Raw genomic sequence first — 17,207 nt, 5'->3', positions numbered from 1 at the left:
CTCCAGTGCTTCATGATGTTCCAAGTAGGAAAGAACATACCATAAGCTCCGAGCCTTGTGCTCAGTGATGAAATTCATGATTAAAAGTGTTTGCTTATTTCTGATCCAGGTTTTAAAGCACTGACCTGCCTGAAACTCCTTTTTGTATATCACTACACTCCTCTGCAGTGTTAGCAGGAAAAAAAATAGCATCAACAAAAATATTGCTGACAGCTGAAATCAGGAGATAATCTAATTGACATATATAGGGAGCTAGGGATTGAGAAGGCACCTTTTTCATACAATCATATCTTTGTTCATTTTTGCACTCTTGAGCTAAGAGAAAGAATGAAGAGAGAAAAGGCATGTGAAAAACAGGGAGAAGATGAAAACGTAGAGAGGAGAGGTGTGTAAGAAATGTACTTGTTAGTAGATCAGGCAGTGAGGGGCAGGAGTGGTGGGAATTCAGAGCTGATCCAAGGCAGAAGCATTTAATCTCTATCTAAACAATTGTTAGGAGCAGAGCCAAGAATCGTTAGTATCGAAAATCTGCTACCTGTCTAATTTTGGGTAATTCTGGGGGTACTCCACCAGTAGTTCCTGTAGGTTTCCCTGGATTCTCAAACATGCTCAAGAGTACATTTGTCTGCATTGTTGGTAGGACCCAGCTCTCTCCTGTGTATTGTACATCCCAAGTCCTGCTGCCCCTATCTGTGGTTTTCTGCCCTTACAGCAGCGGTTAGAACAGAAAAGACTTTCCAGGGTGTTACAACTGAGACATGGGCAGTCATGATTGTTTTAAAGCCAGGATCACCATCAGGGACAGGCCAAAGTCAAGAAGCCAGAATTAGGAAACCTCAAATTATGCATCATTCATGGGCAGAAAACCAGAGGTGGAGCCTTAGATTTGCCAAGGTTGTGCTAAACTTAAGGATGAAGTAAAGGTAGGAGACAGGGCAACCTGCTCGCCTGCAGCAAAACTGGACAGGCTTCAGCACCAGTCCTGTTGAGTGCAGGGCTGTGCTGTCCTTAGGGAAGGACTGGAAGCTGGGAGATGATTTGCCTTCTGCTAGGCATGAGGTAGAAGAGCCCCCAATGGCATTTGCAGCAAAGGGTGGACTGTGGAGGGATTTGCCAGACAGCCTTGAACTTGAGCTTATTTAAAACTACCTTTAAAAATAGATTTAAAAAAAATCTTTTAAAAAAAGATTTAAAAGACATGGATGTGAGATAGCAGATCTCAGGAGCAACCTAGGCCTCAGGCTGCATCCAAGGCCAGCCAGCTTAGGCACGCTATAGGTACAGTTCCAAGGCCTTGGAGGAGAGGACAGTAAACATGGGCTTGATTAAGGCAGTGGATGATTATACCAATTTTGGGCCATTCTGTTGCTAATTAATGCTTCCAAGTGCCTGGAGTAGGCAGAACTTTCTGACAGAGCTGGCTCAGATGTATCTCCAAGAATGCTGAAAGCAAGTATGTGTCTTTCTTTGATCAAAGACCATTAACATTGCTTTCAGTTATATAAATAGTTCCCTGCTTCCCTTGAATTATCCAACACAAAACTTAGATCTTCAACTATTCATCACTTGCTTGTGGCAAATCCTTTTCCAGGTTCAGCTTGTAAGGTTGTGGTTTTTTTTTTACTTTGCCAAGTGTCCCACATGCAAATAAAGCAAATAATAACTGTCAACATACAAATAAAAGAAATGTCATTTCCCACCCCTCGCAAGTGACACTCCTGCTGAGAGAGACAGAGCTAACACTGTCAACTGCTGCACCAGACATCAGCATTGATAATGTCTTTCTCTGCAGGAACCTTCTTTGCAGGCTGTCATAGCAATAACATGTTTGGAGTTTATAATGATCAAGCATGTTTCCTAGTTGTGGTTAATAGCTGTTTTCATGTGCAGTTATAAGCTGAGCTTTTTCCTCTTTGATCTGTCTTCTGGGAAAATAATTTACAGCATTTCCTCACTTCCCAGGTCACAATCCTGCGTATAGAAGGCAGTTTTGTGGTAGTGGGAAGCCGCGTGTTAGTGCTTTCAGGTCTAGCTCCCTATGGATAAAGGTCAACATCATAAATCCTCTGCTGTATTTTGATACTGATCATCCTTCTTGTTAGTTGTCACTGTAAAGTGGCCAGGGAACGAAGACTGGTCTTACTATCTTACTCATAACAATCTTGCTGCATTAAGATTGAAGCCGTCACTACAGCTGTGTGATAACTACCCATGCTGTATCCGTTCTAGGAGACTTCAGGTGCCCAATGTCTCCAACTCAGGAGAACTGAGATTTCTAAAATAAAGAGGTGGGAAGCTCAGCTTCTGGTCTCACAAAGCATGTGAGACACCACACATCACTGTATAGCCAAGAGAATAGAGCACTGTGTTGGCACATCATGTGTGCAGCAGCTGCAAAGAAGGGAGCTGGAGATGAGAGGTAGCACAGTGCAGTCGGTCTGCAGAGCTATCCTTCAGTCATGCACACATAGCCCCCGAACTTCAGGGAGTCTTCTTCAGTGAAAGGAACCTTCCACAGGAGCCAGCCTGTAGAGCTGAAGAAGATGAGGAAGGAGTAGATGAGGCCCTCCTCAGACAACTGGACACGGGCCTTGGTCCTCATGGGGAACTTTAACCACCCCAATATCTGCTGAAAGGGGAACACAGCAGAGCACATGCGATTCAGGAGGTTTCAGGAGTGCATTGATGAGAAGTTCCTGCCACAGGTCATCAAGGAACCAACAAGGGAAGATGCTCTGCTGGACCTCATATTTACAAAGAAGGAAGAAATGGTTGGGGATATGAAGAATCACAACCCTGGCCTTCAGGAGGGCGGACTTTGACCTCTTCAGGGATCTGTGTGGAAGAATCACGTGGGATGTGGTCCTGGAGAGAAGAGAGGTGCAGGAAAACTGGTTGATTTTCAGACTTTAGTAAGGCTTTCAATACTGTCTACCATAACATCCTCATAGGCAAGCTGATGAAGTACGAATAGTGAGTGAGGTGGATTGAAAACTGACTTACTGTCTTCAAAGGATTGTGGTCAGCTGCATAGATTCCAGCGGGAGGCTGGTCATTAGTAGAGTATGCCAGGGACTGACACTGGGGACAGGATCATTTAAAATCTGTATTAACAACTTGGATGATGGGGCACCCTCAGCAAGTTTGTAGACAATACAGAACTGGGAGGAGGAGTTGATAGACCAGATATTTGTGCTCTCATAAATCATAGAAAGACAGAACAGCCCAGATGGGAAAGAACCTGAAAAGATCATCTGACCATCAACCTTTCATGGGAAAGGGAGCCTAGATGAGATTATCTAGCCTCCTGTCCCATTGTGTCTTGAAAACTTCCAGCAATGGGGACTCTACTACATCCCTAAGTAGGTTGTTCTAGTCATTAAGAGAGACCCTAACAGGCTGGAGAAATGGACCGACTATCTGGAAAGCAGCTTGGGACAGAATGACCTGGAGTTCCTGGTGAATACCAAGTTACCCATGAGCCAGCAAAGAAAGCCACCATAATCCTGGGCTACAATAGGAAGAGTGTAGGTGGCAGGTCAAGGAAGATGATGCTTCTCCTCTACTCAGCACTGGTGAGGACAGATCTGGAATGCTGTGTCCATTCATGGGCTCCTCAGTACAAGAAAGACATAGACTTAATGGGACAAAGCCAGTGCAGGGCCACAAAAAATGATTTAAGAAATTGGAGAATGTGATGTATAGGGAAGGGTTGAGAGATCTGAGGTTGTTCAGCCTAGAGAAGGAGACTCATGGAGGACCTTATCAATGTGTATAGATATCTGATGTGAGGGGGTAAAGAAGACAGAGCCAGACTGTTCTTGGTGGCATCCAGTGAAAAGACAAGAGGCAACAGCCACAAACTGAAATACAAGAAAATCCATTTAAACATCAGAAAAAATGTTCTTACTGTGAGGGTGATCACACACTGTAACAAGTTTCCACAGAGGTTGTGGAGTCTCCATCCAAGAACAAATTCAAAATCCATCTAGATGTGGCCCTGAGCAACTTGCTTTAGTTGACCCTAGCAGGGAGTTTGGGCTAAAGGATCTCCATAGGTTTCTCCCAAACTCTTCCATTCGGTGATTCTGTTTATATTTCGTAGATTGTTTTTCAGGCTGTATTTTTCTTAGGACATATTGGATCCTCTTTAAATACTAAATTTTATTTGTGTGTGTATGTTTTATAGGTATTTGAAGAAAGAAGAGCCCTGCTTGGAAAATGGGTAAACTTTTAAAATATATATTTAAATACAACTAGATTTCTGAACTGATCAAGACATTACTATGATGGGAATGTAAAACCTATCCTGTTTTGAAGATGCAGTTAATTTTCCTGATGTGAAAGTGAGCTGCAACTGCTCTACTTGTGAGGAAAGCAGAGGTGAAATTCCCTCAGTGCCCACATTCTGTAAGCTCTGAACTTGGGAATTCATATTCCATCATCAGAATGACCTGAAATGGGATAAGAAACCCTGGGAAAAGTCTGTGAAGTCTTCAAAGAAGATGCTGACATTTAGGTATTGCCACTGCCTGCTAGCAGGTCTTTGAAACCTGTAATAAATGACATGTTATCTACTGAGTGCACACATATGGTACCTAATACAGTAATCACTAAGCACCTCACAATTTCTTACTGTCGTTATCTTCACAGCTCCCACATCAGACAGGGAAGTACTGTCACACTGTTTTGCAGATGGAAAAATGAGGCACAGAAAGACATGAGATAGGGTTTGTCTGCCCCAACCACAAATGACTTCACATTAGGCATTCAGGATGGGGTTTCTTTGGCCGGGTGTGTATGTCTGAAACATAATATTTAAGCCTGGCTAGTCTGGTCATCACAGGCTCCTTGAAGAGTCAACAGAGAGAAAGTGGTACTTCCAGAGGGTAATTAATCTCACTTAAAGTAGGATGAAAGATCAGCCCTCTGGAGATGCCTGTCTTTCCATAGCCTATGAAAGGACTCACAGCTGGTTGCTTGAAAGGAATACAACTCTAACTGACCTACTCAGAAAGCTGATGGCAGAGCATGCACAAAATTTGCCCTAGTCCTAAGCTCAACCCTTCAATATCGCCTTGTACTTTCTCTTTTATAAGGCAAAATCCATTTACAGGCCATTATGGGAAAGCAGCTGTGATTTCTCAGTGTCCTGTGCAAACAGGAATAGAGACTCAGGGACTTCATTGCAATAAACGAATGAATTCAGTTGAATGTATTAATGTGTAGTAACTGTATGGCTGAGCCCTGTGCACACCTTTATAAATGGAACCAAAGAACCAGTTACATGGTCACATATGATACACAAGTGGAACAGAAATATAGGAATGATGCTCCTTACCAGCACTCTTTGGTAAAGAGTATTTGCACAGTAATTTTATTTGAACTGTGATGCTTATTCTTTATGCCTGATAGGTCACTCATGGAATTATTTTGTATATGAACTGGTATTTACAGAAAAGTATTTTGATTTTAAGCTCATAAAGTTAATTTATCTTTATAGGAAATAAGCTTTCCATAACTTGATGACATGCGTGCGTTTTGATAATTAGGAATTTCATGGACACCAAGAAAACAAAATAATTGAGCGATTATTGTCAAAAAACACCTTCTAGCATGATAGTTAGTAACTGACAGAGCTGTCTCTTGAAAATGATGGGATGTTTCAAAATGCCAGAGCGTATACTGGCAAAAGGGCAAAAATGTTTTCATTAGAACCCCCACTGAAAGAGCCAAGATCTGGAAAGAGCCTTCCTCCAAACACACAAAAGAGTGCTGAATCATCTTCTGAAAGGTTAAATTTTTGATCCCTCATATGACATTAGATCAGTAGCTCTCATCGTGCTCCTTCAGACCTAATTCTCCTTGTGCTTCTGTCATCCATCATGCCAATGAAAAGGGTGCAGAAAGCACAAAAGCTGCTTTTAACTCCCTTCAAAGCCTCTGACATTGTAACATCTGGTATGCAAAGCCTAGAGCACTCTGAGTTTGAGAGAGACTGTGTCAAGAAATCACAGTGCTCTGGGCAGGAGGTTTTACATTGGTTCACATATTCAGTGTAGCTGTAAATGCTTTATTGTGAAACTGGAAGGCTGAAGTCTGTCGGAAGTCCAAAACTGTTAAGCGTTTTCTGTAGCATCTGGATGATGGAATGGAAAGTACTTACTCATCTGCAGATGATGCCAGGCTCAGGGGGGATTTCATTAACTTTGAAGATTAGAAATCAGAATGAAATAATCGGCTGTTTGATAAGGGCAAGTGAAAAGTGCTGCATGTAAGAATGGCATTTATAAAAACTGCAGATCTGAGAAAACCCAAGTGTGCAGCAGTTCTGCATAAAAAATTGCTGGGAATTATGGTGGATCACAAACGGAATATAAACTGACAGTATCTTATAACTGTAATAAAGGGAAATATCCCAAGGAGCTGTCTGAAAGGCAGAGCCATCCCCAGTTCTGGTCCCTGCATTTTGAGAAAGCTGAGGACCAACTGGAGATACTTCTGAGAACAAGTCATATGTGAGAACAGTCGTAGGTCCAGAAAATACGAAAACAATCCCTTTACTGTAGGGAAGATGGAGCAAAGATGTAATAACAGCTTCCAATGACACACAAAAGATGTCCAAAAAGAGGAAGGTAATTATCTGATATCTGCGTTCACGTTGAATAGGGCAAGAAATTATGGGCTTGAGTTGCAACGATGGAGACATAATTTAGGCACAAGGAAAAGCCAGTGCTACAGACAGTTCACTGCCAGAATAGCTTGCCTAGGGGTTAGGTTCCATCCCTGGAGTCTTTTGAGAACAGGTTAGTCAAACACATTTCAGGAACAGTTTGTGTAGAGCGCATCGTGCCTTGCAGCAGGTGATGAGCTAGCTCAGTGTTTCTCAACCTTTTTACACTGAAGGACCATCCAACCTTCTGGGAAGTCAGAAGAGGTTGCCTTGTGTGGCCTTGCCATGGTGGTTTTCCTTTACAGCCAAATAAGGATTAGATTAAAATTTGGATGCTCACTGTTTATTTTATTCTTCCTGACTTTGTTTGCATGCATTCAGGGACTATGTATATGCATTTTAATTTAATTTTTTTCCAGTTGTGCCACAGAACATCTTTGATGTCTCCCAGGCTGTTTGTGGTCCATGAAACACAGGTTGAGAATCAATGAACTAGCTGACTTGAAGGGATTTCATGTCTCTGTTTCTGTGCTGCTGGACAGACCCAAAGGGCATAGGACTGGCTATGCTGTCACCTGCAGTATCCAAGATGCACAGTGGGACCCTCTACAGTTTTTTTGGCTCTTTCAGGTCACGCTCAGCTTCGCAAAATATTATTGATGCAGAGAGTGAAAGCAGTGGTGGTGTCTAGTGGCAGCAGACTGCCTGTCTTCTTGTTCCATGTCATGACTGTTCCCATGCATGAGTATTTGCAGGCTTTAGTCCTGCTGGAGGCATTTATGATGAATTCCCTTCACACCAACATCTTTACCCAAATACTATCCAGATACATGTAAGAGAAATTGTGCTGTTGTCTTTCTGTTGAAAGTTTGATAGTTAAACTGTGAAAACGTTAGCATCTCTCTGTTAATTTTTCTGGTTTATTCTAGTTGCCTTTAGTCTGTATTGCACCCAGGGCAGCTGCCTTGACGTGCTGCCTCTCAGCCTCCTGTTCTGCTGTGCTCTGCAAGCCAGAAATTCCTCCAGTTGATTTAAAAAACGTAAAAGCATTTTGCCCTACCTTAATGCTCAGTGCTGTCATGCTGACACTCAGGTTAATAAGTTGACAGTGAAGCTGTGGTTGAACTTGTAGATGAAGACACCTCAGTTTCAATGTCTCCAGGTGATCTGAGCGTCTCAGCTTCCGTTACAGCCAAATAAGATGTAGACAAGTCAGGGGAGCTCAGACAGTGATTCAGCTCACCCTGTGGGCTACATCTTCTGCTAGTAATTTATACAGCACATCTGAATGTTCCCAGGTGCTAGAACTTGCTCATCCACACTACAAAACTGTTAGCACGCTCTCTGGCGTGGTTTTGACCTGGGCCAGTAGCACTCTTCCAGACATTGTTCAGACACAGTTTGGACATTACCCTGGGCCAGGAACCATGCCAAGTACACAGTCTGGATCTAGCCACCTTGTTTTGGAGTGTAAGGGGATGATAGAGGGGACATAAACATTGTCTACCTCTTGGTCGTGTTATCTACCTCTCATGTCATGGCAGATACCATGCAGGACTTGCAGACAAATGTCACCCTTGGAGTGGCAGCTCTAGGCTTTGCAGGGTACCCCACAACACAGGGCACTGGTGTTTGGGCAGCTGAACCCCATCCCTAGTCACCGCAGACCCCACCTGTAGACACCTCTTTACACAAGAGTTGCCCCCCTGCTAGGTGCCAAGGTGCAGGAGCAACAACTCCTGCTCAGGGGTGCTTCTTGTCACTAGGCTGCCGACTTGCCTTTCTCAGCAGCCTTCCTAGGAGTCTCCTCTTGCAAAATTTCAGGTTTAGTTGTTTAACTGCAGTGGTGAAAGCAAAACTGAACAGATCCTAGGGGCTAGTTGCTGATGGCTGACGCGGAGCTGCTTGGCAGTAGAGATGTTCAGGATTTGCTTGGGTGGATTAGTGTATCTTATGGATACGAGGTGCCTGTCTGCTTCATCTCTTCTTTTCTCACCCAGATCCCAGGTCTCCAACAAATCCCTTCATTAGCATCAGGGGAAGATGGCTGAGGAGGGAGGGGAAAATTGCTTCTCCCTAGGTAAATCATCTCCATCTACTTGCAAGCCATTCTGCAGAAGAGCCTCACTGACTAGTGAATTCGTTCCTACATTTGCAGAGCACAGGGATGCGTGCATGTGATTGTAACCCCATGAACTCATGTTGATATGCTGCGTTGGAGATGAGGCTTATGTCCCATTTCAGTGGATGATTCAAGTCAGTAAAGCAACCTGCCTCCCACAGCAGAGAGGGGCCTCTTTAGGTTAAGCGGCAGAGCCTCTGTGCTTCAGTGCTGAGGTCCTGGGCTCTCCCCTTAGTGTCAGGCTGCATTATTTGTGTGTGTGCACTCATGGATTAATTGTAAACTGATCGCAGAAGCGAGGGCTGAGCTCTCTGCATTGCCAGCGTAGCCTTATGTCATTCAGTCCCTGGGGAGACATTGTTCGGCAGGGCTGGGGGAAAGGCACGGCAAGGGGAAAAAGTGTGCCTGGCTGGGGATGGAGAAGGTGCAGCCCTTGGAAAAGGGGAATCCGGTCCAACTGGTTGGGTTGCTGTAATCACATGCGAGGGGAGGAACTGTGGAGAAAGGCAGCCAAATGTAGGATGGGGACATGCTTGTTAATACTGGAAAAGTGACAAATTATGCCTGCTTAACTACTTGGCTGCTGCTGAATGCAATGGGGAAGAAGCTGTGCGTGCAGCAGCAGCTTTCCCCCTTCACCGTGTGACAGGTGAGGGTGAGAAGGGGACAGGCAGGACCTCCTCTGTTCCCCCTCTGGTTTGATTTTATCGTTGGGGAACATGTTCCTAAGCCCCAAATCCAAAGGTCCTGCTTCAGTTTTTCCTTAGTACTCTGCTAAACATCATTAGAGGTGAAAGTTATATGCAAAACAGGGATGGGAGGAAAAGGGATGGGAATTCCTTAATTCACTGTCTGTATCTGAAAAAGCGTGGACATTTGGGAGCTTTTTTCTATTCAGCTTTTCATCTCTCAGGGATTTCAGGAATGCTAATTCAACCCTTTCTTCATGCTGACCTTCTTGAAGGTCTTGCAGAGGTGTTTGCAAGGAGAAGAGCTATTTACTCCATAGAGTTTATTCTTCAGTACTAGAATTAAATACATCCAAGTAAAAATAAGAAAGACACAAAGGGTTCTTTAGAATGATCTGGAAAGAAATTACTTCTCAATTACCTTTCATCTGCACAGCACATTTTAAACTGTTATTCTGCCAGTCCTCCACTTGTCCGCAGATTTTGGGGGTGGGCAGCAGAGGAAAAAAAACCAACCTGAATTTCTTGTCTGTTTTATTCTGAAAGGGAAAGGAAGGGACATTGGACATTAAACCATTTACCCACAATATTAAAAAAAAAATCTTGGAAGAACTGCGTGGGTTTTCTTGTTACTGTTAATTTTTGGAGGTAAATTTAACTAAGGACTTTACGTGCCCCTGAGTTTAAATGCATAAATTAATGCGCTGTGATTTGACCTATCGAGAGAAAGTTGTCAGCTGTGGAAAGCTGGCTTCAGGAAACAGTCCTGTGAAAGCAGGGTGTGTGTTTTGGGGATGGCCAAGGCATGAGAAAGAAACAAATGGGGAAAAGCAGCATTCCCCAAACAGGGGGATTCCCCAAACAGTTGTTTCCCCTTTGAAAGGAAGGTGAGTTTGGGTCGAGGCTGCTCTTGCTGTGCTAGGAGGGAGGATGAAGTGGGACTTCTCTGAAATCCGTTTCACCTCCAGAAAGCCATCTTTAACCCTGACGCTCTGCAGCCTGCAGTTCCCAGCGGGGATTCTGGCTGATCCTGTCTGCAGCGCCGTGGTCCTTTGACATTGCCTCCCTTCTGGCACTCCGCGCTGCCCTCCAAGCCAGGACTGCTCTTACAGGTTTTGAGGCAGATTGCACAGATTGTGGTGATGAGGTCAGTCTCCTCCCTGGAGGTTCCTGCTGACAGGGCCCTTTCCATCCTCTGGTATCAACACCAGTTAAACACCAGCTACCGCCACAGTTGCTCCCACCCTGTTTACACAGCTCTGCCCCACTCCGCTCAATCCAGCATTGTTGCCATCAGAGCAAAGCAATACATGCTTGTGTGGTTACCTAAGTGCTCATTTCTTCCCACAACGTTTTAATCTTCCTCTTTAGATATGTGTCATAAGCACAGAAATGCTGTGAAAAATCTTAGTTACTGTGCTGCCGGACCTGTGCTGCAGATTTTCCTTGTGAGACATGGGCAGCTGATTTAGTTTCTCTTTGCCCCACTTCTCAGTAGTGGGGATTTCTCTCCCATGCAGTGGGATTGTGAGAATAAATACTTTACAAATGGTGAGGCACTCCAATATCACCAGTGCACTCATGGCAATTTGCGACCTGATCCTGCAAACACACATCTGAGTCTCCTCCTTTCCATGAGTGAATCCAAGTCTCAGAGCTCGTCCCAGGAGCAAAGAGTCTTGTGAGCATGAGTGTGTCCTGGACTCGGCTGTCCTGGATCCTTTGAGGATTATAAATGATATGTTACATGGCTTCAGAGTTTCTTTTAATGTAACCTCTCCATTTGTTCCCAGTTCCTACGTGCTTTGCTCTTGAATGAGTCACCAGAAGCTGCTGCTTATGCACTTTCCCTTGCCTTAAATATGTGCTTTATTTTAAGAAGCGGATTCTCTGGTTTCTCAGAACCTGAAACTCCTTTTTTCAGTTTGACAAGTGGACAGATGGTCAGAGGCGGAGGATCCTCGTGGACCTGTTGGAACGCTGCTCCCTGTCACAGCAGAAATTCTGTTCCCAGCAGCTACAGGATCGAGTCCCCACCGAGGCTCTAGATTTTACCACAAGGCTGCCTAGAGTCCTGTCTTTGTACATCTTTTCTTTCCTGGACCCACGGAGCCTCTGTCGATGTGCACAGGTAAAAAAGCCAACACATACCTAATGTTCAGAAAGCCAGGTCAAGCTAGTTAAAACAAACAAAGAAACAAACAAAAAACAAATCAGCACTGGTTTTCAGCAAAGACATAACCAGTGCTGTTCTTCATAATGCAAGGATGTCTTCTGACTTGGCAGCCTGGTGCCAAATGCTTAGTGACGCTTGTATGAAACCAAATGCAACACTTCCACAAATCCTAAATAAAGCCAGATTGGCCAAGAATTGCAAAAGTGGAGAGTAATTTTAGATGCTCAGCTCTAAGGCATTTAAAATTGGGCACTTTACAAGACCAGTTCTTCCCAGGAAAGAAGTCTGGAACTTTCTGAAAATCACATTCTTTTGAAGTGCCCTACACTGCGTGCAGAATCATTAATTGCTTTGAAAAGTATTGACTTGTGCTAGTTGCAAAGAACTGCTCACAATGCTTTAAGAAAAACAGATCCTTTAAAATGCTTGAGGGTAAAGTGTTGGATGTGGAGAAGCAGAGAATTTACAGATGTGCTTTTGAGCACAGTTGCTAAGACTCCAGAAATATGTTTGCATGAGATAAAGTGCTGTGAGGTGATGCCCAAAGTGGTTCTGAATGAATAAGTTCAGATACTGTTGACATTATTACTGCCCTAACATAGTACTTTATATAATACTACAAATATATCAAAACCTAAGCTTGTTTAAAGCTTGCTTTAGTATCTTTCTCCAACATTTCATGTTTTATGTGGATGCAACTCACACTATTCATTCACAGGCAGGGAGAAGACAGGTTAGGAAATTACTTCCTCAGAAAGAAAGGTCTTTACAGTGCTACTTGTGTCATGTCGTTGGACAGCTGCTATTGTAAGTATGGCAGTGCCAATAGATGATCTTTGTCCTTAAGCTGGAACAAACATTGTACACAAGGTGACTGTGTGATGGAGTGTAACAGCAGAGCATGAACAGGGAGAAAACATTCAGAATGGGTTTGTCAGACTTGAGTTTATTGATGCTGTTTTCTCGGTGGAAACAGGCTTTATTCCAACTACTGTTTGTGTATTGACTAAAAGTGCAGGAAGTTGCCCCAAACAAGCTGAAACCTTCCCTCTTGGCCCATGATTTTTGGACTGTTTCACCTTGTGCTGGGGTGGAGATCAGCTAACACTTCAGCACTGAGCATGTCATGAAGACCTTGAAGGGTTTAAATGGTTTAATTAAAGGTTTAAATGGAGCATAAACAGTGCTAAAGAATTATACTACTTTAAGGACATAAGGAAATTGCATCCACAGCACAGAAGGCTCTGGCTGCAATCTTGAATGCTTCAGATCCCAAAGTTTTCACCTTACTGAGCATTCACAGGTGAGCTGGTACTGGAAGTACCTGTCTGAACTGGATCAGCTCTGGATGCTGAAATGCCTGCGTTTCGGCTGGTACATCAACTTCTCTCCAACCCCCTTTGAGCAAGGAATCTGGAAGAAACATTACATTGAGATGGTAAAAGAGCTGCATGTCACGAGACCAAAGGTACATACCTACCACCTCTAGAGATGTCTGGGTCCACTGGGAAAACTGGGCTGGTTGGGTTCGTAACCCCTTTGGCTCTTTATCTTTCTGTAATCTCCCACTAGTAAAATGGACGACACATTATTTTAAAGTAGAATCTAAACTCATGTGTTACCATGTGTTTTACTTTCCCATCATCCATCCCTGGTAGGGGAGAAGTGAAAATCTCACTGGTTAGGAGAAGCAGTCCCCAAGGTCTCATGCTGCTATCCTTTCTGGGTGTTCTGAAGCAGATCTTTAGAGTTCCCTCTCCAGAACTCAAGGCTGTTCCCCTCTCTTCCCCAGGTTATAGAGCATATGACAGCTTGCCTTAGTCTGATAAGCAGAGGTGGGGTACCCAGCATCACCCCTGCTGACATTTCAGAGTTGGAATTTACCTAGTGGAAAGGAAAAAAATACCCATTATGCCTGTTACAGTCCTTAGTGTTGTCTCTTTCTTTCTTCTTCAAAGGTGGCAGGGCCATTTTGGGGCGGTGGAGCATTACTCAGTAGCCACCACTTTCTCCTGGCATTCATTGATGTCATGCCTGGTTTGCAGGGCTGCGAGGGTGGGATTCTTCTGCCCTGAATTCAAAACTCAGCTCTCTTAATTTTAACCAAACTCCCCTGTAGATTGTCTGTAGTCAATAGAGAGAAGCCAATTCACGTCAAAAGCAGCTCAGTTCATCTCAACACAGATTATGGGACATGGGTGATGGTATGCACTGTCAGGGTACCTATTTCTGTCCACTGACCATAACAGAACCTGGAGAGACTACTTTTGAATTAATACCCAATTCTTAGAAGTCTAAAGTTAGGCAAAATAGATCTCCTTTTCATTATAGGCTAAAACTTATTTTCTTCTTCTAATGTCTTTTACTAGACTCCTTCAAAGGATGAGTTTGTAGTTATTGATGTGCAACCGGTAAGAAGCAACATCCCAGAGGCAAAACTTTCTGTGCCAGGAAGGAAGATAAACAAGGAGAAAAAAGAGCTCCCACCGTGGCGTTCATCAGACAAGCATCCTACGGACACCATCCGATTCAACTACCTCGACAACTACCATCCCATCGAGCAGGCTAGGCAGGCGTAAGAGCTTGATCTCTCTTCCCTTTTGCTTTTTCTGCAACATAGGGCATCTGTGTCCTTTACAAGCTCACTCTGACTGTGCTCCAGGCTTCCTGGAAGCCTTATAGTTCAGCAAGCTGGTTGCAAACCCACGTTGCTGCTCTTTTGGCTTTTTTTGGCTTGATCTTGGTCCTGTTGTAGTTGCAGCTGCACTACTTTGTGTCCTTTCAGCACAGAGCATGGGCACAGCTTGTTAGTGGCTGCCTATAAAATAGGCTATAACTCCTGGGGACGTTACACAGCTGTAATGGGAGGAATCAGGACAAGAGTTTGTTCAAGAGTTTTTAAATGAAGCTGCAAGGTTGAGAGGCATTGCATATTTTGTGCAGAAGAGGAAGAATGAATTAATTGTGATGAAATACAATTCTATCACTTCAAGGATCTGATTCAAAAGAGATTTAGGTGATTGAATGGGTGTGCAGGTGTAAGAGTATGTATGTACTATGGAACATTTAAGTAGTGAATAGTATTTGTATCTGCCTAGATCCATCAGTTCTTGGGCCCCCAGGATTGTGCGGTCAGCAGCTGTCAAGAGAAAGACATTTCCATCCCGAAGCATAGTTTTGCACATAGACATGTGTTGGGCCTGTCTTTTGTTTTCCTTTGACACATCTGGCATAAGATATTTTCAGAATCTTAGATCTGTGGTCAAATTTCTGTGCATTAACAAGCACCAGTAGGAGCAATTGCAAGGAGGCTGCGGTAATCACCTGCTTGCAGTGTTTGGCTCATTTCTCGTTTGAGTCTCTGTTAATACCACCTCTTGTCCTTCAGGGGCTCACAGCAGTTTCCTCAGTTCAGCTGATGTGCAGTAACTTGTGCAACTTGGCAGTACTGTCATTAATTTGCGGCTGGTGAACAGGTAAATGGATTAGCTTGACCGTTGCCTGGTTCCTGTATGAGTCCCAGTGAAAAGGACAGCACAGACTCTCACCCAACCGAACATGCAGAGAGGAGGAGATTCCTCTGCACTGTGCCAACAAAAACCTTGGGAACCAATTGAGCCACAATGAAAGGATCCAGACTGTACTTTAAGTAAATAACTGATAGAGCTGAGATTAGCCCTGTGCACAGGAACAATCAACCCATGAATTACCCCAGCAGAGTGATTATTTGGCTAAGCAGTCGTGCACTCACGTAGACTCTTTCTCAATGTGATTAACTTTGCAGGACCCACCACTCCTCTGGGGTGTTCCACAAAGTTCCCAGTGTCTGAGCAAAAGCCTTTTATGAATCATTTTTTAATCCGCGTCCCCTAGTCCTAGGATACCGCACTACTTCAAAGAGCTTTCCAGTTTCCACCTCACCCTCTTTCTTTGGTATGTTTCCAAACCCTAGCACCATTTTGGGTAGAGTTCTTTGAGGCTTTTAATGAAGTATTTTGACAAAATGCCTCTTGTTGCAAATGGATGTCCAGATGCTATTTTTCAATTGTGCTAAATGTTTCTATATAGCCGCTTCCAAATGTTGCTGTGAGGTTTATAGTTCCCTTGTGCTGTTCGTGACTCAGTGTCAAAAGTGGGACAAGCCTTGCTGGAAAAGTTTAAAAGTTGCTTGTTCCAGCACTGAGCTGTAGATGCAGCTGACAACCAGAAACAAATGCACACTAATACAGTAAGCACACTGACTGTTTTCTTCTCCAAAGTGAGATTTGAGCCTCTCTCCATTTGTGCAATGGAGAATATTTTAATGCTGAGTGTTCTAGCAAATCTGGCATTTATCCGTAATTATAGAGGATTATTGCAAGAGAAATTAATTCAGTGAGATTTGCTTGTTTATCAAAGATCTCCCTTTAATATCACTTAAGCTGAAAGTAATTGCTAGTGTGTAGTCTCATCTATAATGATTATTTAGCAACACAGGTGCGCCGTTTCAGGTGCTGACCCAGCTTCCCACTCACATAATGATGTTCTGGTGCTTCTTTTCTGTGGATTCATTGCCGACAGAATCACCTCTGCAGCCACTTCCCAGAAGTCGTCCCGCTAAGGCTCTGTATTGCGTCCTCCATCCTTTGCCTCTAGGCAGCTGCCCAAGGATCGGGTCTTCAGCACTTCACCTGGCTCCCTATCTGCAGCAGGAGCAGTCAGACTCCAGCTTTCATGCTGGACTGTTCATAGAATCATATCATAGGACGGTTTACGTTGGAAGGGACCTTAAAGACCATCCAGTTCCCACCCCCCTGCCACAGGCAGGGACCCCTGCCCCCAGCCCAGGCTGCCCCCAGCCCCGTCCAGCCTGGCCTTGAGCACTGCCAGGGATGGGGCACCCACAGCTGCTCTGGGCAGCCTGGGCCAGCGCCTCGCTGCCCTCACAGGGAAGAATTTATTTCTAGCATCTAATCTAAATCTAACTTCTTTCGTTTGAAGCCATTCCCCCAAGTCCTATCATAGGATCATAGAATCATAGAATCATTTTGGTTGGAAAGGACCTCTTAAGATCATCAGCTTCAACCGTTGCCAAATCTACCACTAATCCATGTCCCTAAGCAACACATCTATGCATTTTCTAAATGTTTTTTAATGTTTTAAATGTTTTTTAAAACATAAAATGTTTTTCAAACACTTCCAGGGACGGTGACAAACACCTTCCTGGGCAGCCTGTGCCAGTGCTGGACACCCTTTCGGTGAAGAGATTTTTCTTGATGTCCAGCCTAAACCTGCCTGGTGCAACCTGAGATTGTTTCCTCTTGTCCTGTTGGTTGTTATCTGGGAAAGAGACCAAATGCCACCACACTGCAGCCTCCTTCAGGTAGCTGTAAGAGTGAGATCTCTTCTGACCCCCTCCTCTCCGGGCTGACCCCCCAGCCCCCCCATCAGACTGGTGCCCCAGCCCCTGCCCCAGCCCCCTGCCCGGCTCTGGACACGCTCCGGCCCCCCAAGCTCTGTCTGGGAGTGAGGGGCCAGAACGGACCCCAGGGCTCGAGGGGCGGCCGC

The 17,207-nt window shown here is 44.3% G+C and overlaps 1 protein-coding gene across 1 annotated transcript in view; it reads left to right on the top strand.

Annotated features, from left to right (window-relative positions):
• The window catches only part of FBXO16 (F-box protein 16), a 39,371-nt gene that overhangs the window by 7,903 nt on the left and 14,261 nt on the right, over nt 1-17,207 (top strand). The window contains 4 exon segments of the mRNA XM_037393190.1: nt 4,190-4,225; nt 11,409-11,615; nt 12,964-13,128; nt 14,030-14,235. Coding sequence (XP_037249087.1) covers nt 4,190-4,225; nt 11,409-11,615; nt 12,964-13,128; nt 14,030-14,235 — 614 coding nt within the window.

Source organism: Falco rusticolus, chromosome 6 (assembly GCF_015220075.1).
Source record: "Falco rusticolus isolate bFalRus1 chromosome 6, bFalRus1.pri, whole genome shotgun sequence".
Classification (NCBI taxonomy): domain Eukaryota; kingdom Metazoa; phylum Chordata; class Aves; order Falconiformes; family Falconidae; genus Falco; species Falco rusticolus.
The sequence above is the reverse complement of the archived record's forward strand: the minus strand, read 5'-3'. Positions and strand labels throughout refer to the sequence as shown.